Here is a 20,230-nt window from a genome sequence, read left to right as displayed (position 1 = left end):
GTGTTGGTTTTTGGAAAAAGATGTAATCCCTTGGTTCTGTCTTTCTGGTGAAGGTGTTAACACACTTTTGAAAACACAGATGGACAGACAAGTAGGTATTGTTAAGGGTTTGGGAAGTTTCGCCAAGCTCTCTGCTGAAAGCACACATCCAGATGGGAAATTTTTATTTTTTTTTAAATTTTTTTATTTATTTATGATAGTCACACAGAGAGATAGAGAGAGAGGCAGAGACACAGTCAGAGGGAGAAGCAGGCTCCATGCACCGGGAGCCCGATGTGGGATTCGATCCCGGGTCTCCAGGATCGTGCCCTGGGCCAAAGGCAGGCGCCAAACCGCTGCGCCACCCAGGGATCCCCAGATGGGAAATTTTTAAAGGGTCAGACTCATTTCTACTTTTACCATCTTAAATTCTTGGACTTTTGCAGGTTTATAACAAAGCTCAGAAAATGCTAAAGCTTAAAGGAGAAATGAGAGGTGCCAAGGAAATGAAAGATGAAGTAAGTCTCCTAACTCTCCTACACACATGGAGTTGACTCTGTGTTACAATGAACTTCTTTTCAAGTTTCATGATTCAAAATTCTAGTAATAAGGAATATTACTCAGCCTTTAGAAACGACAAATACCCACCATTTGCTTTGACGTGGATGGAACTGGAGGGTATTATGCTGAGTGAAATAAGTCAATCAGAGAAGGACAAACATTATATGGTCTCATTCATTTGAGGAATATAAAAATTAGTAAAAGGGAATAGAGGAGAAAGGAGAGAAAATGAGTGAAAATATCAGTGAGGGTGACAAAACGTGAGAGACACCTAACTCTAAGAAACGAACAAGGGGTGGTAGAAAGGGAGGTGGGAGGGGAGGTTGGGGTGGCTGGGTGGTGGGCACTGAAGGGGGCACTTGGCAGGATGAGCACTGGGTGTTATGCTATATGTTGGTAAATTGAACTCCAATAAAAAAAATAATTAAAAATTAAAAAAAATTCTAGTAATAAGCATCCCAGAATATCACAAAGAGAGGTAGACAACAGATGATAGCATTTAAGGAGCCCAGACTTGAGTTAGGTGGGTCGGGGTCCATATCTAATAGCAATATAATACTAGGCATGTTACTTACCCTCTCTGAGCTTTCTTTCCCTTACCTAGAAAATATGAATAATTAGCACCCATTTCAACTGTTTGCCACGAGGTTTAAGTAAGATACCACATGTAAAATACTAGTTCTTGGGACATAGGAAACATTTAAAAGATAGTAACTATTGTTGCCAACATTGTCTCTTGATCTGGAATGATATGGAAATGGAGTTCTCATTAGTCTAATATTTTGGTCAAACTGTGTTTACCTATTCCCTGACTTGTTCCAGAAAGCATTTAAGGGGGATGTTTAGATTATTGTAGGAGTGTCCCATACACAAAACACATACATTATGCGTATGTGTTATACACATAAAAGTGTATAACATATACTTTTAACAGACCTTCTATCAGGAGATGAACAGTTTCTAAAAGAGGTGTTTCAGCTCCTTTCCTGCTGGATTACTGGAGGTAGCTGTACAGGATTTGCTGTTTGTTCTGCAGGGAACAAGGATCTGGGATGGATATTCTAGAAGGGCACTTCCTCATTCAATTGATATCTTTGGACCACCTTCAATATGCCAGACATTGTTCTAGGGACTGAGGATAAAGCAGTGAACAAAACAAAGTTCTGTGTTCTCCAGAGCTTATTTTCTAGTAAAATAATTTCTCCAAAGATATGATGGAGAAAAGTATGTAGAAACTTTCCAAGTGCCAATAAAAATCAGCCCATATTCCATAGGTGGCTGACCTCTGCCATATGTCATGTGTATCCTAAACCATCTATTTATGTAGTGTGCCAATTTTCAAAGAATTTAGAACACAATAAAATATACTCATTCTTCACTAGATGAACAAAATTGGTTCCAAAATTTTTTGCTCACAGGCAAACCTTGTATAAGTGCCCATTAATTCCCATTTAAATAATAAAAAACTACAATGTTTTTATCGATAGAAAAGTAAACTCAGGAATAAAGTTAATAATAGTAATAACAGTACTTGAAATTACTGTAGATAACTGTAAACTCCTATTACACAAGTAAACTGTAAAAATTCCTGAAGCAATGATAATTTTTAAGGTTCTATGCTTTTGAAAATCTACCTCTCATGAGAAATTGATACATGTTGAATGGTGGTAGTGGTTAAAAGTGGGTTTTCCATTGTTTGTTAAAGATTTGTCTTTATCCTCAGATAAAAAAAAGATAATCTCCCAAAGGTGATGATCTTTATGGTGTTATTGGTTGACTCCAAAATTACTCTGGAAACTTACACTCAAGTCTTCTTGTTCTAGTGCCAAATCCTTGATGGAATGCTGCCATCTTAAATCTTTGTAACGCTCTTGACTTCTAAAGTGCTTCTGAATCACAAGCCTCAGTTTAACATCAGCTTCCTCCAAGAAGAAGCACGAGACATATCTGTCAATACTTTGAAGTCTAGAGCAAAATTTCTTCCCATCTTTGGAAATGTGTATTCGAGAAGACATGCTCCTTGAAAAAGACCCATTGAATCAATACACAAAATTTGCTTCAGTAAACAATCTATTTTCCAGTAACTATCATGATTACAACTGTGGTACCAGCACTCACCATTTTGCCTGCAGTTGGCAGCTGCTGCTGATGTCACATGCCTTCAAGCAATGACCAGGTCCCAACTTCGTATAAGCAAAACTGGGGTATCTGAGTGCATGGCTTACGTAACTGAAAACTCACCTAGCAGCAGAAGCTTGTGATTTCAGCCTTCATTAATGGCTTCAGATCTAGAACAAGATCAGATGGTGCCTGAGGGTCAGGATTATGACTCTCAGCTCCTCTCATGACCCGGTACTGGTTACAGAGCTTTGATTGATGAAATGTCAGATTAAATCAATTCCTGCCACATATTGATACTCAAAAGGCATCTGCCTGGAATTTAGCCTTCATAAAGTAGATAGGATTAGAAATAGTGTACAGTGACCTCTGTGCAAGATATTAGCAAGAAATTAGGTTTACTGGAACCTCAGAAACACTTGCATTTCTTGGAGTTCTGAAATGAGCACATCCTCTTCTTACAGCTTACCTATAGTAAAAATTATTTTGTTGTGCATTGGAATCACCTCCTCACTCTCACAGCATTTTCACGCCTGTTCTGATGAATAAAAACCCCTGTATGATTTGGACTTTAGGAGTGAATAGTTCGGTTTTGATTTCAAAAGCAAATTTCATTTGACATCCAACAAAACGCATTTGTTATTCAATTGGTTTATGAAATCCTCAAAGAAAGAATTATTTATTTCAAGGCGCTTGTTTTCTGAATGAAGAAATTGCCTCAGAGACTCTGAGTCAATGCTAATGTCCAAATTAGATGAGATCATCTACATTAAAGATCCAATTCTGAAGTCCTGTTGGTGCATTAGAATGGGGGCAAACAGGCTTCTACTCAGAAGACATCTAAAACTAGAGGGAGAGGGGTTTTTTATTGGCCTGACAGAAAGAAGGCATTTAGCTTTTAAGTTGGAGAGGCTCGAGTTGTATATCATTGCTACTTTGTTAATGAGTCCACAGTGTGCCAGGCTCCATATGGAACAATCTGGTAACATGGTCCTCACTTTAAGATGTATGTATTCAGCATTAAGGCAAGAGTATAGACCATTTGACACTTCCATAGAACAGGCATTGTATTGTCACTTAATCTGCTCATAGATGACAAAGAAAGAGTCCTGTGGCAAGAGGGGAGGAGATCGCTAGGGTCTCAGTCCCCAGAGAACCTCTCTTCCCTATTCCCAGTGTGGCAGCAACAAGAAAAGGAGTTCAAGGCACTAGAATCAAACTGCTGCTCCTTGTCAGGTCAAGGATTTTGTTTTCTAGTTAGAAAACAGTGTCTATACACCTTTTTTTTTTTTTTTTAAGCTGCTCTACACACATTCTCTTAAGAGAGTCCCTGGCAAATTGTTGTAATGGTAATTACATGCTTGGGGCAGTTGACATCCGCTGTTATTTTTCTGAAAGTGAGGAACAAGGGACAGCAGCAAGAGAGGAAGAGTTTTGAGATAATGAAATCCTTTTAATGACAGAGCCATGCCGTTAACCTAATTAAACTGTAAAGTGGTAAAAAAAAAAAAAAAAAAAAATCCAGGTACTAAATGGAAATGAAGAAATAAATCAGCTGAGACAGCAGCAGTTCTGGGAAACCTTCTGAATTCCGAATACTCTGACATTGCGGTGTCCGATTCTCGTGGTTATCCTCTGGCCCCTCGGCCTTGTGCAGAGGTCTCTTAAACTGACCTGTCCAGTAAGGCTTGATTTACAATGTCCATATCAGGTCTCCAGCTCCCCTGGGAATGAGTGTTATGTAGCTCATATATTTAAGAAGCCAAAGCAATCAGTGGAATATGGTGGTAGATCACTGGCTACAGGGTCAGAAGAGAAGAACTCTCCTCATTCTGCTGCTAACCAGCTATGGGACCTCGGGCACCGTCGTCTGGATCACCTTACCATTTCTGTGCACCCATGGCTTGCTTCTCTGTGTTTTGCTCCTGAAACTCTCTTAGAAGAATTGCCCTTGGGCTATTGGGGTCACTTTGCTCATAAGAGCAGAGCTGAAACTCCTTGGGAGCTTATATCCTATGGGGCAACCCTTAGCCATTGACTGACTGATAATGAGTCTGACAGCCCAGCTTTTGCAGCTAATCAAGACAAACTCTGAGATGGAACTTACACTCCAGAGTTCCTGCGGGATCACACTACAGTTACTGCCTAAAGGACTTTGTCTGAAATCATGCCCTTCACTGGCTTTTTTCCTCCTCCTTGTCCTGCTTCCTCCACTTGTTGATTTCTCTTGGGAGAGTTTCTTTAGTAGATGCCAGGAATCCTTGCCAAAGTGCCTACTCTGGATAACCTAATCTAAGATAAGCATCTACCACAAAACGAGGAGTCTCAGTTCCAGCATCTAAAACTCAAAGGTCCCTGGGTGGCACAGCGGTTTCGCGCCTGCCTTTGGCCCAGGGCGCGATCCTGGAGTCCCAGATGGAGTCCCACGTCGGGCTCCCGGCATGGAGCCTGCTTCTGCCTCTCCTCTGCCTGTGTCGCTGCCTCTCTCTCTTTCTCTCTATGTCTATCATAACTAAATAAAAATAAAAATAAAAATAAATAAAAATAAAAAATAAAACTCAAAGGTGGTAGGACTTGTCCTCTTGTTATGAAGAGTCTGCACAGCGATAGGACTAAAGCACTGGACAGGTTCACAAAGAGCTTCTTCCTGATTTCTTTTCATACCGTTGCCACACACAACACTGGCAGTGGAAGGGGGCATCCTAGTGTGATGGGGCACTCACTTTCTTACCACAGCTCTACAACCCCAACCCTACCCAAGTTACTTTGCTCCACACCCTCTATTTTAATCTCGATCATTAATTTCCATTCTGATCTAGTTGTAATTAGCTAATCTTTTTCACTCGTAATCAAAGACAGATTATCCTATGCAATCAGCCCAGGGATTTTACTTTTATTCTCCTTGGTCTACATCTCCACCAAAAAAGCACTAGGTTTACAGGTTAGGGAGGTCTTTTGGTTTAGTGGGCAAAAGAGAAAGTTAAGACACTTCAGAATCCACATTAACTCCATCACTGATTCACTATAGTCCTGACAAGTTCATTTGACATCTCACTATGTTCAGTTCATCAGTGCCAGAGCCATTAATATTTATAGACAGTCTGGTAGGTGCCTGGAATTATTCTAGGCACTGACTTCCTCTTGAAAAACAGGGGAAGTGTCTGTGATGTACCCACAGCAGTGGGTGAAGATTAATTAATGTAAATAAGTAATTGTCTGAATAATGCAGAGCACTCAGACACCTTGCAAATGGATACTGTGTAAATGTTACACTGGATGAGTAATAACAGCCAAGAATTGATGGACAAATTTCCAGCAAATTTAAAGTCTCTGTCAACCAGTTAAGTGAACGAAAGTAAGCATTTTCTTGATAGTTTATAATTGATGCTTTTGTTTTTTGACTGCCTAGGCGGGGGAGAGAGACAGAGAAGTGAGCAACCTGAACAGCAAGCTCTTGAGCCTGCAAGTTGACATCAAAAATCTGCATGATGTCTGCAAGAGACAGGGGAAGACCTTGCAGGAAAATCAGCTCTGTGTGGAGGAGACGATGATGAACAGCAGCCACGTAAGGAATTGAGCAGCTGCTACCCATTTGGCTCCCTCAACTTCCACCTCTGTTCCCTTGGGCAGGAACAATAATAGAAAATTCTTCCACTAGTCATTCAAGAACATTTATTGAGCAGGCAATGAGAGAGAATTAAACACACATACCCTATAACACACATACACACAAAAACCCCATCCCTGCCCTCACGAGTTTTCCATTTAGCTATCTCCAAGGCCATCTACATTCGAGGCCCTGTCTTTTCCTTATCTGCCCTTTCACATCTGGATTTGCAACACCTGAGGCCCATTGTCCTGAAAAGACCAAATCATAGTTATATAAGGAGAGTAGCATCTCCTAATGGATTTTAGACAAACTTCTAAATCAGCCATGAAGATAACAACTGTCCCACTACTCAGAGGTGTCACTTCTCAGGAGCAGGTGATCTTTGTTGCCCCATCATCAGCTCTCTGCCTACAAGCTTTTCTTCTGGATGCAGGAACCCAGAAGCAGCTCTCTACCAATGACTGATGGAGAGATGGTGAAATAACCTCTCTCTCTCGCCCCTCAGTCTTAGAACACTCCAGGCATGCCCTTTGCTCTGCCCCTGGCATTCCTCAACAGGACCCTGTGCCAGCTGTCTATAGCGGGAAGTAAGCTGATAACACACTCTTCAGCAGCTCACTTCCTTTCATTGTCTCATTTCTTCACCTACCTACCTGAGTTTCCCAAGATCACTTCCCACGTAAACCCCTACTTGACACTCAGTCCCTTGACACAGGGCTTGTTTCCATCGGTGTGTGAGCCAAGATACCCGGTAACATTTGGCCTGCACATGTGTAAACAGTGGCATGATCATCTTCTCCTGGCATGACTATCTTTTTTGAACCAATACTTACCTGTAGACCAGGCAGTTCATCAGCTGAGGCAACTTCATTTCAGCCTGAGGTTTTCTGTCTTTGGAAACTCTAGTGCTAGGGTCTGTAAACTAGTCTCTAAATTTATCCCCCTAAAGCTGGGGAGCCATCTGGGAAATATTTTCCCATAGCTCTCTCACAACTTTGGGTTTACAAGAATGCCTTACCTGCAGTCTTCATTTCCTTTTGAATCCTTGGCAAACGTGAAGCATGTACCAGTTGCACAGACCTGTCACTAGACCCCCAACTCAGCCTTAGCTACTGTTTAAGACTCCACTGTCTTCCACATTTGTGGTCAAGGATCCAGTCTCTCTTAATTGTGTCTGTTAGAGCTCTTCTAGGACTCACCACCTCCCTATGGAAACCACATATTGTTCTGCAATTCCCTAAAAATTCATACCAACAAAGCAATTCCACCTTATCTTACTGAGCGTTACTGTCCTTTCCTTAGGAGGTCACAAACATAGAAAAATCCATTGGTTTTCCTAAATGGATCTCAGGAAGAATATTATCATAATTTATTTCTTTCTAAATATTAACATTTTAGGATATTTTCACCATTGCTGCCACAAGTTTATTTATTCCCCCAGTCAGGAAAAGCCATGTGGTTTATAAATGTACCTAGCAACTTGGAGGGAGAAAGGTATTAAATCGCATTTTATTATTCTAATTGCCCAGAAGAAGGTCTAACAGCTTGAAATAAGCTTTAAAACAGGATCTTTTTTTCCCTAGCACTTAGTGCAGAATTTAAATTGCAGGCTACGCATACAAATACACAATTAGATGTAGACTTATACTCATCACTCAGAAAATCCCTGCAAGATATGCCCTCTACAAGGAAATGTAACATGGGACCAAAGAGGAAACCCAAGACTTTGTGAAATTTCTGACTAATATCTAACAAGGATCTGGAGAAATGAGCCAGAGGTCATAGTTCAAAACTGCAGTTAGGAAAGAAAATTAAAAATCTACATCAGATGTTATGTGTAAGTATGAGGGAAGGGGTAACCTTATAAATCAAGAATATGTTATGCTCCAAAACTCAGGAATGGAGATAGGACTAGGATGAAGCAAATGAGTACATAGGGTGCAACATTTACAGGGAACTCCTCAGGTGCCAACCCTGCGCTTGCATGCCAACTTCCCTGCCCCCCCACCCCGACTGAATGCCTCCTTAAAATTTGCACCTCACTTGTCCCACTGTAGTCCTGACCCTGCCCAGGAACCAAAAGAGTACCTCAGTTAAAGTGAAAGGAGAAAAGAACAGAGATATCATAATAAAAGGATGACCAAATTAGAAAAAGAAAGGTCTTTCTGAGCAATTGCCCAGGCCCCTTTGGCCCTGGTGATAGCATGGGGATTATACTCTGATATTTAGTAAGCCCAGATTGTCAAACTCATCTTTGAAGTGGATGAATGACACTATTCTTAGCATAAAACTATGTAAAGAAGTTTGATTCCTGAAGATAAAAGTAACTAGTTGAGTATGGGTTAATACCTCCTTGATGGAAATTATGACACAGAAATATCACTTTGAGTCATTGGAAATGACAAAAAAAAATTTTTTTAAGTGGAATTGCTAAATACAATGTGGGATCTGGGATTGGACCCTGGAACAGAAACAAACAAACCTTAGTGGAAAAACTGATGAAATCCAAATGAAGTATGTAGTTAAGGTAATAATAATCTACCAACGTTAATTTCCTGGTGGGACAAATGCACCTCAATTACGTAAAATGTTAACCTTAGGACCAGATGGGCGAAGAGTAAATGGGAACTCTATATACTACTTTTGCAATTTTTCTGTAAATCTAAAATTATTCTGACATTAAGAGGTTTTTTTTTCTTTAAAGGGACTCTCTGGTAAGCAGAGCTCACAGATGAGAAAAATGTCTAAACCATAAAGATGTATCCAAAAGAAATGCATATCATTTGAATACCCAGTTCTATACCAATACAAGAAAGTACAAGAAATGTACTTTATAGAGGATATAAAAAATAATTGATAAACCTATCTAGTGATAAAAGGCTAACCCAGGGTTACAGGGAAAATATCCCATTTAACACCTCAAAGATAGGGAAAGAAGTTCATGGCAATGACTGGGGAAAGATGAGACTTTCAGTTCTTAAATGAAGGGGAAAAAGCAGCAGGGATCCAGTTACCAGAGTAATGCCAACCTGAGACAGAAAAGAACTCAAACTAGAATAGGGAATAAAATGGTTAAAAAGTATTTTGAAAAGCCGCTTTAGGCAAATCAGCAGGACCTGATGACATACTTTGAAGAGTACTTAAGGAATTGGCAGGTGTTATTACATAGCTGCTAGCGATTATTTTTGAGAACTCAAGAGGATAAAGAAAGTCCCTGTAGACTGAAAAAGGGTAAATGAAGTGCTCATCTTTTTAAAAAGGGAAAAAGGACAATCCTGGTAATTATAGGCCTGTCAGCTTAACTTCAATATCAGGGAAAATATAGAACTTAACATCAATCAATTAGCATCAACTTGAAAAGCACAAAGTATTGGGTAGAAACCAAAGTGACTTCTCAAAAGGCAAATCATGCCAGGCCAATTAATTTCCTTCTGTGATCAAGTAGCCACATAGGCAAGGAAAGAGCAATAGCTATAATCTCTTTGACCATAAGTACAGCTGAAAAATTGACTAAATATGAGAACAGGTTCCTAGTGGTGGCCAGTGCTCTCCATCTTTTAAGACAGCTAGGGCCTGGATAGAAATCTATCTGAGAAACATGGTGGACCAGACATCCTCTTGAATCATGTCCAACTCTGGATGATAACTTCAAGAACTAATCTTACTTTGGAAGATTACTTCCAACTTGCTCGTTTTCCCCAAATCTCAGTTTAAAACTCAAAGCAGAATCTAATAAATATCTAATAAAATGTCTACGTCTTCACTAGAAAGAAAACTTTAAAAAAGAAGACAAAGAGGCAATAGGAAATGCATTGATGCCTTTATCATACGGCTGTCACATATATGAGTGAAATGTAGGCTTAATCTATAGCATGTGATTTTCTATTTATTTAGAATTAAGAAAAATAATCTTTTGAATACTTAAGGATAAATAAGTAGAAATTTAATAGGTCCCAAATAAGTCTAGGCTTTTCTCCAAGACTTTGAAACTTGATTCCTCTAAACCCATAGGTATCTATAGGGTACAAATGTTTAAAACTCTCACTCAAGGAAACTGCAGTTTCTCTGCAGATATGAGCAATTCTTGGATCTTTCCAACCAGACAGATTTGGTCAGGTGCTATGTTGGCTCTGTACTGTAAGACTTGAATGAACTCTCATCATGTGGTTGGTCTATCATGTTACCTCAAATCAAAATTAAACCCAGAAGATTCAACATGACCTCTGGGGAAGAGAAATTACTAACAGTTCATTGGTATCACTGATAGGTTGCTAAGCTTTATACACATAGAAAAAGACATGTGTCTTTTAAGCCAAAGAATGATTACGAACACACCTAAGAATAGATGATGTACAGCATGCTAGGAGGGGAAGCCCTACAGAAAAAGTTTGGCTTAGGGAATCCCTGGGTGGCTGAGCAGTTTAGCACCTGCCTTAGGCCCAGGGCATGATCCTGGAGTCCCGGGATTGAATCCCACATCGGGCTCCCTGCATGGAACCTGCTTCTCCCTCTGCCTGTGTCTCTGCCTCTTTCTGTGTGTGCCTCTCATGAATAAATAAATAAAATCTTAAAAAAAAAAAGGAAAGAAAAAGTTTGGCTTAAAAAAAAGCACTTCTTTCATTCTTTTGTATAATGAAGAGAAAACAGGGACATGAAATAAGAAGAGGAAGCTAAGAAAGAATGAACAATGAAGAGATCACAGTTAGTTTTCAACCAAGTCACGTATACCCATCATTGGAGAGGCACGTCCAAATCAACAGTTACACACGAGCACTTGAGGGACTAGGAATCCAGTTCCTTAATTGTCAGAGTTCAAGCCAACTTCAACAAAGCCAAGAAAAACAGAATTTGAGCATAATCTAATAAGGATTTGTTGGGTATCTGCTTCAGTAAAATAAGCCCTCTCAATTAACCCTACCCCAGGATGTTCGCTCCTTTGCTTAGTTCTAGCCACATTAGGTATTTATTCTTGATCGTGTCTTTTTCCAAGTAGCTTCCCCCTCCCAGCTTACCTGTGTAGACAGAAGATTTGGGCTGTTAAACATCCCCTGATATGTTTATGTGTGCATGAGCACCCACACGCACACCACTTCCAAGTCCCTTCATGGATGAGTTGTGAGAATAGCAGCATTCTTATCTTGAAAAGAATGAGAGCACTTAACTAAAAACATTTAATATAAATGTTGGCAATTATAGCTGCACAGAGTAAATACAAAATTCAGCATTGTTTGGCTTAAGAAAGAAATGTCATTAGCTTCTCTTCAGCCACACACACCAGATATTCAGGCCAAGAGTTCAGCTTCTTGCCTAGGATTTCTTTTGCGGGTGACCATAGTGGTGAACTTCCTTTAGCTTACTCAAGTGGCCCCCACTCACTCTCACTGGAGAAGACTTTTCCTCTTTTCAATCCCAGATCTGACAGAATTAATCTCATTAAAACTCCATCTTCAGTTACTCAGACCAAAACCTTGGAGTCATCTTGCCTTGGATAACCATCATTTCCCACCATCCCACATCTAACACAGACACAACCAAATTTGTCTGGTTGAGATCTACTTTCAAAATATATCCATGATCCAACCATTTCTCCCAACTTCCAACTTGGTCCATGTCACCATCCCTTCTTCCCTGCATTCTTCTCTGCCTCCTTGCTGGTCTCTCTGCTTTGGTCTTTGCCTCCCTACAGTTGATTTTCAGTAGAGCAGCCAGTGTGTCCTTTGTAACATCTAAAGGACATCATTTCGCTTATCCATTCAGTACCTACCAATGTCCTTTTATCTCACTGAAAGGAAAAGTTAAGGTCTTTAGAATGGCCTTATATGGCCCTAAAGGAGCCGACCTCCCTTTCCTTTCTCACCTCATCTTGTACCACTCTCCCCCTTACTGTCTCTGCTCCAGCCAGAACAAAGTGGCTCCTCAGACACCACCAGGCACTTCCCACCTCTAGGCCCTAGCTCTTGCTACTATCTCTCCTTGGAATGTTCCTGCTGCAGATTCCTACCAGGTTCCTTCTCTGCCTCCTTCCCATCTTAGCTCAAATGTCTCCTCAATGTAGTCCTCCATGAAAATACTTAACTCAAAATTACAGCTGCTACCATGCAAGCATTCCTCATCTCTCTCCCCTGCTTTACTCTCCTCCACAGCACATTTCCTTTTAATACACTACATAATTTATTTATTTAACTTGCTGTCTCCCCCCTCCCCATAGATGCAAACTGCATGAAGGCAGGGATTCTGTTTTGCAAACTTCTATATCTCCATTACCTCTACAGTGCTTGACATGTGGTAGGTACACCACGATGTTTGCTAAACAAATTCATTAAAGGAAAGTATCACATCCATACATGGCTACTATGTTAATGCTCATAGCAGCAATATTCAGGATAGCCAAAAACTGAAACAACCCAAATGTCCATTAACTGGTGAACAGATAAACAAAATATGGTATATTCATATAATTCAGCAATAAAAAAGAATAAAATACTGATTCTTGCTATAACTTGGATGAACCTTAAAACATTATGCTAAGCAAAAAAAGACAGACACAAAAGATGTATTGTGCTATACAATTCCATTTATATGATATATCTAGAAAGGGCAAATCCATAGAGGCAGAAAGCAGATTAGTGGTTGCCTGGAGCTAGGGTAGGAACAAGAGTGGCAAATGGGCAAAAGGGAATTTTTTTGAGGCAATGGAAATGTTCTAAAACCGGATTGTAATAATGGTTGCACAACTCTATAAATTTTCTACAAATCATTGAACTATACACTTAAAGTGGTTAAATTTTATGATATATAAAGTGTACCTCAATAAAACTGTAAAAAAGAAAATGTTAAGTTTAGAAAGTTTAAAAGTACTCTGTTAATGAGGCCAAGGCCACATGCTCAAATTTTGGGAAGCCAATGAGATTGCCTGTTCTCTATTTCCTACTTTGCTTTGATACCTAGCTGTGTGTAAACCTCTAGTCTAGGTCCTATAGAAACAGACATGGCCCCTGCCCTCCAGGAGTTTATAATCTAAGTAGGAGATAAGATACAGAGAGGTCACTGCAATGCAAAGCAGAATGTGAAATGCCATAGCCAATAAAATCTATGGTATTGGTGCAAAGGCAGCTTTGCAGGGAAAACAAGGAGAGCAAAAATTGGACAGGATTATTTATAAGTAGGAAGATAATAAACAGATGGGAGTTAAAGAATGCCCATGAGGCACCCTCTTTATCCACCTCTCTTTCACATGTCATCAGGGATGTTGGGCAAGAAAATATAGAAACTTCAGTGCAAAGACCTCACCTATACTGAAATAAACAACTCAGGGATGTATCCTACCAGCAGCATGCCTGATACAAAGTAGGTGCTCAACATATGTTTATTGAATAAATGAATGAAAATGTAAGATGGGTCTAGCAGCATTTCAAGTTGATTGTGGATTGGCAGGAAGAGATCTCTCATTCTCCATCTCTCTCTTTCTCTCTCTCTCACACACACACACACACACTCAGCATTTACAAGGTCACATCTTCCTTCAGGAGGAGAAAACAGATGTGCCTGAACAATTTCTCTGCCTCCCATTTCCCAGCATTCCAGAAAACTATTTCTCCAAGAGCCCACCCAAGTGTTTACCCTTTTATCTAAATCGAGTTTAGTCCAAGAACTCTGACCAGAAATCCATTGCCATCTAGATCAATTGGGTTATCTTTAAATGTAAAGACAAAAAAAAAAAAAAGCATATTATTGTGTGTATCTTTATACTACTTTCTAGGTCCTTTAGGTGTATGTTTTTTCTTCTGGCCTAAATAGTATGAATGGTAGATCTAACTAATAGGAAAGAACTAGGATTTTTTTTTCTTCTTTTAAATTCTCCTTACAGGGTGGAAATACAGAATGATGTTTCATTGTGGATAGAATGAAATGTTTAATAAGTGCTCTGTGGGTGAAAGGATGGATAGAGAGATGGATGTCAATGATTGAACAAATGAAAAATATCAAAGAATGAATGCATACTTAGTGACAACCTATGTTTTTTTCATATATTCTATCTGAATTGCAGAATAAGAAACAAACATTAGCATTCGAGAAGTCGCAGATGGAGTTTGAGCCCAGTAAACAGTGCCATCTGAGACAACTCCAACAACTCAAGAAAAAATTGCTAGCCCTTCAGCAAGAACTAGAGTTTCGCACAGAGGAGCTACAGACTTCTTACTGTTCCCTCCTGCAGTATCAGTCCCTCCTAGAGAAGCAGACTTCTGACCTGGTTCTTCTCCACCATCACTGCAAACTGAAAGAAGATGAGGTATAGATAGAATAACTATGGAAATGTCTCCTATGCCCATGTACCTACAGAAAACAGGTCACATCTACTAGAAAGCAGACACTGGCCTTACAGAGGAGAGCTTCTCTACATCTTGAGCAGGTTTTATCAAATTTCCCTCTTTAATTCTTAATCTTTTTGAAGCTGAGCAGAGGGAACTAAACAGAATGGCATAATTGGGTGAGAGCTCCAGTATCAATATATGTGGGACATGTGATATGTGTGTGACTCATGTGTGTGTGTGTGTGTGTGTGTGTATGTGTGTGTGGTGTGCATATAGGTCCATCACTTCCATCCAATTACCATTGCAATTTAAATGCAAAAGACTCTTGGTCTCTGAGGGTTATAAAAAAGGTATAAAGTCCATTAAATGAACCATTTTTAGAAAAAATCAGATTTTGATAATACATAAATTCCTAGCACTTGGATAGCTGATAAGATAACCAGACATTGAGTCTGAGTCAATCATTGAGAGTACCAGATTGGTCATTTTTTTTCAGGTTGGAGTTTTAGATCATATAGACTTAAGTATATTCTGGACCTTCATTTCCATTCATGTCCCAAGATAGTATTTTTTTTAAACCAGAAAAAGCATCCTTGTGGAATCCTGAGTAAATTCCAAAGACCAAAACTATAGAATATAAACCAGTTGAGCAGTGGTAACACTAGCAGCAGTAAAACTATGGCTTCTAAGTGATGAGATACACAGCCTCTCCCAGAATTTCCTTCCTTTGCATTAGAGATAAAAGTCCAAGGACTGTCTAGGATGGTGATATTAGTTAAGGACTAATTCCAGGGGCTGTATGAAGGGACTTAAAGAATGTAGAATTTTTTAAAAGGAAATATTATGAGATTTTACTGAAAAGAACTGAGAGGGAATGAAACAGAGAAAGGTTATCCTACAAAATATAATTAAGGACAAAGCCTGTGAACATAAACAATAGTTTAATAAAACTAAAGCAAGGCTGTGTTAAAACTGGCAATTCTTAAACAAGAGTCCAGCCTGAATACAGCGATCCTGAATTAGTTGGGATTCTATTTGGCTACATGTAACAGAAAACCCCAAAGTAATAGTGACTTAAGATAGTTTATTTCTCTGATATAAAAGAAGGCTAGAGATAGGTGGTCTAGGACTGTTACAGGAACTGCATGTGTCATCAGGTACCTAGGATCCTATCTTTTGGGTCCACCATTCCACTTTCTAGATCTCCTAAGATGGCTGCTGGAGCTCCAACCATCATATCCTTGTTCCAGATAATCAGAAAGGGGGCAGGGGAGGAGGTAGGGAAAAAAAGACACACTCTTCTCTTTTACGGACACTTTCCAGAAGCCCCACACAACTTTTATTTATGTATCATTGGCCAGAGTTAGTCATATGGCTACAGCTACTTCCTGGGAAGCCAAGGAAATGTATTTTAGTGACATGCACTACTGTCCCAAATAAAGTCAAGGCTCAACTACTAAGGAGGAAGGGGAGAATTGATATGGGATCTGGTAAGTAGTAGTCACTAAAAATGATCTCAAGCTGGGAAAACATTGGAAAAAATTACTCAAGCCATTCGGCCAAGTTTCCCCCAATACTTTGCTGTACAGTAGCATCAAATTTCTGTCTAAGGATGAGTTTCCCAACAGCAGAGCCTGAGACAAGGAGATGAATGTAAAATAGCTAATTCAGGAGATGATCCCAGAGGGAGGGTGGGGAAGTGAATCAAAGTAAGGCAGGAAGCCAATAAAGAAAATCACTATTAAGATCACTGCCATGGGCACCTGGGATTCAATCCCTCTGGAGAACTCTAGGAGGTAGGACAGGACATGCCTCGGAGTGATCCCGGCCAACCACCCAGTCAGTGGTTGAAGGCTGCACCAGAAGGTGTTAAGTCCTCCATACTTGTGACCTGCCTTGTCCTGCTCCTCTCCTTGAGTGGGCTCCTGAAGCCCAGGCATCCCTCAGGCAAAGAGCTGAAGATGCTTGTGATAGGGATGGGTTTAGCGTTCAGAGGAACGGTGAGTGCCATGGGAATGTGAGCGAGTCACTGGTAGATACTTATAAACATTTGAATATAAAATATTCCTTCCCTCTCCCCCTTATCTGATAAACTTCTCAAACTAAATGACCTTTTCTTAGGAGGAACTTCAAATGGCAGGCAGCAAGTATAATTAGCTTAGAGCAACAGAATGTGTTCTATCCAAATTCTACACTGAAATATTTGAACCAAAATGAAACCTTCCTGCTCTTAACTCCTTCAACACATGTAACTCTAGGCATACGGTTGAGCATGCTCAGCTGTATACAGTTGTTTGCTAGTTGTAAATCATATCTTCCCAAAATTGTAAGAGTGTAAACTCTTTGAGGGAGGAGCCTGTCTTATAGATATATACTCCCTCAGCACCCAAGACATTGTTTATGAGTACTCAATAAATGTCTGTCAGTTGGTTGACTAATTAATCTATTAGGAAGAGAAGTAATCTATATAAGAATTATGCAAGTCCCAGAGGAACTTGGGGTTGTTCCCCTAGTCTCTCTCAGGAACTTTGCTGTGTGCAGGAGGGACTCCACATTTGCTAAATTAGATCCCTAGAGAATACCTAGGAAGGAAAGAATACTGGCACTTGAAGCCCTTAAAAAAATGGAGCTACACAAATTCATTCCCATTAATCAACTAATAAGTCTTTATTGAGTTTTTACTACATGCCAGGCAGGATGGGAAAGTCAATGGTCCCTGCCTTTAAGAAACCTACCCTCCAAATAGGACAATCTTTTTTTTTTTTTTTAATTTCTAATCATTAACATTCTGATACTATGTATATTAGCTTTTAAATCTGTGCTGGGCCTATTCTGTACATAGAATTCTGTACATCTGGGTTTCCAGTTAAACATAAGATTCCTCTGCATGGGGTCTTATAGCCATACCCATTCCTCATTAGATGTTTCCATGAATTCAGTGTGGTTTCTTTCCTACACCAACAGGTGATTCTCTATGAGGAGGAAATGGGAAATCATAATGAGAACACAGGGGAGAAGCTCCATTTGGCACAAGAGCAACTTGCTTTGGCTGGGGACAAGATCGTCTCCCTGGAAAGGAGCTTAAGCCTCTACAGGGATAAATACCAGACTTCCCTAAGCAACATTGAGTTACTGGAGTGCCAAGTGAAGATGTTGGAGGGGGAGCTCAGCGGGATCGTCAGTCAGGTAGGACTCACACCAAGCCGCTCCAGCAAGTGGACATGCTCCCAGCTGGTCCCTGAGTAACACTCCCTGCCTTCTCTCAGGGAAACCCAAACGTTCAACCAGATGTCCTTCCCTCCCTCGAGCTTTGTAACCCTCAGCTTTCAATTTCCAGTCTTCACATCTCCTTTCAGATTCCTCCTTAAGAATTTTGAGGCTCCTTAATTAATATAAAGTGCCAGCACTTCAAGTAAGGCAAAAATCCGAATACCAAATGAGCTCTCAAATCTTCCACATTCTCATAGGGACCTGGCTGGGGGCCTCTTCTCAGTCACGGGACTCATGCAAACCGTGACTTCAGGATCAAACAGGAGGTGAAACCCATGAAAGATAACAAAGAGCCAAAATGCCTGAATCTTTCTTTTTCTTTTAATTGCTTTTTTTTAATTACACAAGTAATACAATGGCAGAGGCTCCCTAGACAGAATCACAGAGATTAAATGTGAAAGTCTGCTTTCAGCCTCCTCTACCCTACTCTCCTCCTCTTAGGTAATCACTTGAATAATCTGTTGGGAATCTTCCTCAGTCTTTTGTTATACAGTTACACATATAAATGGTTAGGGTTTTCTTTTTACATAAATGGGTCATTTTATAAATGTGGTTCTACACCTTGCTTTTTAAATGTGTATCTTGACAATTTCCTTTAGTAACTACCTTGTATTCTATGGTGTGACTCTACCATCTACTGACCTATTTTGTCTATTACAAACAAGCTGTAATGAACATCCTTATTCTCATGGAATAATCTCCTAAAGTGGGGATTGTTGGGTCAAAGGATATGCTTACATTTAATGTTTAAAGATACTTCTAGGGCGCCTGGGTGGCTCAGCAGTTGAGTGTCTGCCTTTGGTTTAGGGTGTGACCTGGAGTCCTGGGATCGAGTTCCATATCAGGCTCCCTGCATGGAGCCTCTTCTCCCTCTGCCTGTGTCTCTGCCTCTCTCTGTGTCTCTTATGAATAAATAAAATCTTTAAAAAAAAAAAAGATACTTCTAAATTGAATGCCAGAAAGATTCTACACTTACCAATTATTGCTGGCAAATTGACACTTTTACCAACAATAATTAAGGGCACTCCCCTACACTAGCGTGGTACAGGAAGTTGTGCTTTCAATCTTTTTAAGTTGTGCTAAACAGTTGCATGGGGAAAGAAAAAGTTTTCTCATTACAGTTTTCATTTCCTTTAGTTCCAACAGTTGTGGGTTGGGTTCCTCCAGGAAGCAGACTCTGAGATGGATTAGCACATACTATATTTTTTAGAGAGAGCCCTTGGTATCAACACCTGTGAAAGGAAGGAGAAGGAAGCAGGGTTGGGCACAGGGAAAAGTTGAGCTGTGGTGTGGTCCCAGCAAAGGTCTCCGCCAACCCTATGGGAGTTCTAGGGTTGGATGGACGTTCAAAGGGGTCCCAAAGTGGGGGGATGGGAGTTGGCCTTTTACCACTTTTGATCAGTTATGGATGTGAGCTGCCCTTAGGGAGAGGCATGACTTGGAGCAAAGCAGTTTTCTTCAGTCCAGGTAGTCTCCTTTTCTCAGGGTAGCACTGCCAGCAGCTGGAGTAGGAGGTAAGTCCTTCCTTGCTGAAAAGGCCTGGAGACACATCACAGTGCCCACTACGCTAAAAAAGTATGGAGCACTGTTCATAAGTATGGATCATGTGGCTTTCCATGTGATGAATTCCTTGTTTAAATCCTGAACCTATTTTTTATTATGTATTTAGTCTTTTTTTTTTTTGTATTGACTTATAGGAGCTTCTTCATATATTACAGGTAATAATGTTTTATTACATATGTTACAAATATCTTCTCTTAGTTTGTAACTTTTCATTTTACTCTATGAATGGTATTTGTTACCATACCAACATTTTCTTAATTTTTATGGAGTTGAATTTCTCAGCCCTCCTTTATAGATTTTAGGTTTTCTTTCTTTCTTTCTTTCTTTTTTTAGATTTATTTATTTATTTGAGAGAGATAGAGTGGTGTGGGAGAAGGCAGAGGGAGAGAGAATTCCAAGCAGACTCCCCATCAAGCACAGAGCCTGACAGCCCAATCTCATGACCCCAAGATCATGACCCAAGCCAAAATCAAGAGTTAGACACCCGACCGATTGAGCCACCCAGGCACCTCTAGGTTTTATTTCTTGCTTAGAAAGGACTTCTCTATTCCCAAGATTTTAAAAGTTTACCTCATTTTTTAGCATTTTTATATTTTTTGTATTTCTATGTTTTTATCTTTAGTCCATCTGGAATTAATATAGATGGGTAGACAGAGAGATAATCTACACACACATGTAGATATATGACTATAGATTTATATAATTTTATGTTTACCAAAAGGGGCCTCCACTTGTCCCAACTCTATTTGCTGAACCCTTTCCCCACTGATTTGAATTGCCAACTCTATATGTATATATACTGATTCTTTTTGTTTTG

The 20,230-nt window shown here is 39.9% G+C and overlaps 1 protein-coding gene across 1 annotated transcript in view; it reads left to right on the top strand.

The window, feature by feature from the left end:
- The first annotated feature begins 231 nt into the window (after window positions 1-231).
- The window catches only part of PMFBP1 (polyamine modulated factor 1 binding protein 1), a 48,615-nt gene continuing 28,616 nt past the window's right edge, over window positions 232-20,230 (top strand). The window contains exons 1-4 of the mRNA XM_072731599.1: window positions 232-497; window positions 6,068-6,223; window positions 14,316-14,558; window positions 17,545-17,766. Coding sequence (XP_072587700.1) covers window positions 447-497; window positions 6,068-6,223; window positions 14,316-14,558; window positions 17,545-17,766 — 672 coding nt within the window. The 5' untranslated portion in view covers window positions 232-446. The remainder of the gene's footprint in view (window positions 498-6,067; window positions 6,224-14,315; window positions 14,559-17,544; window positions 17,767-20,230) is intronic.

This window comes from Vulpes vulpes, chromosome 12 (genome assembly GCF_048418805.1).
Source record: "Vulpes vulpes isolate BD-2025 chromosome 12, VulVul3, whole genome shotgun sequence".
Lineage (NCBI taxonomy): Eukaryota > Metazoa > Chordata > Mammalia > Carnivora > Canidae > Vulpes > Vulpes vulpes.
This window is presented reverse-complemented; position numbering and strand designations above follow the sequence as displayed.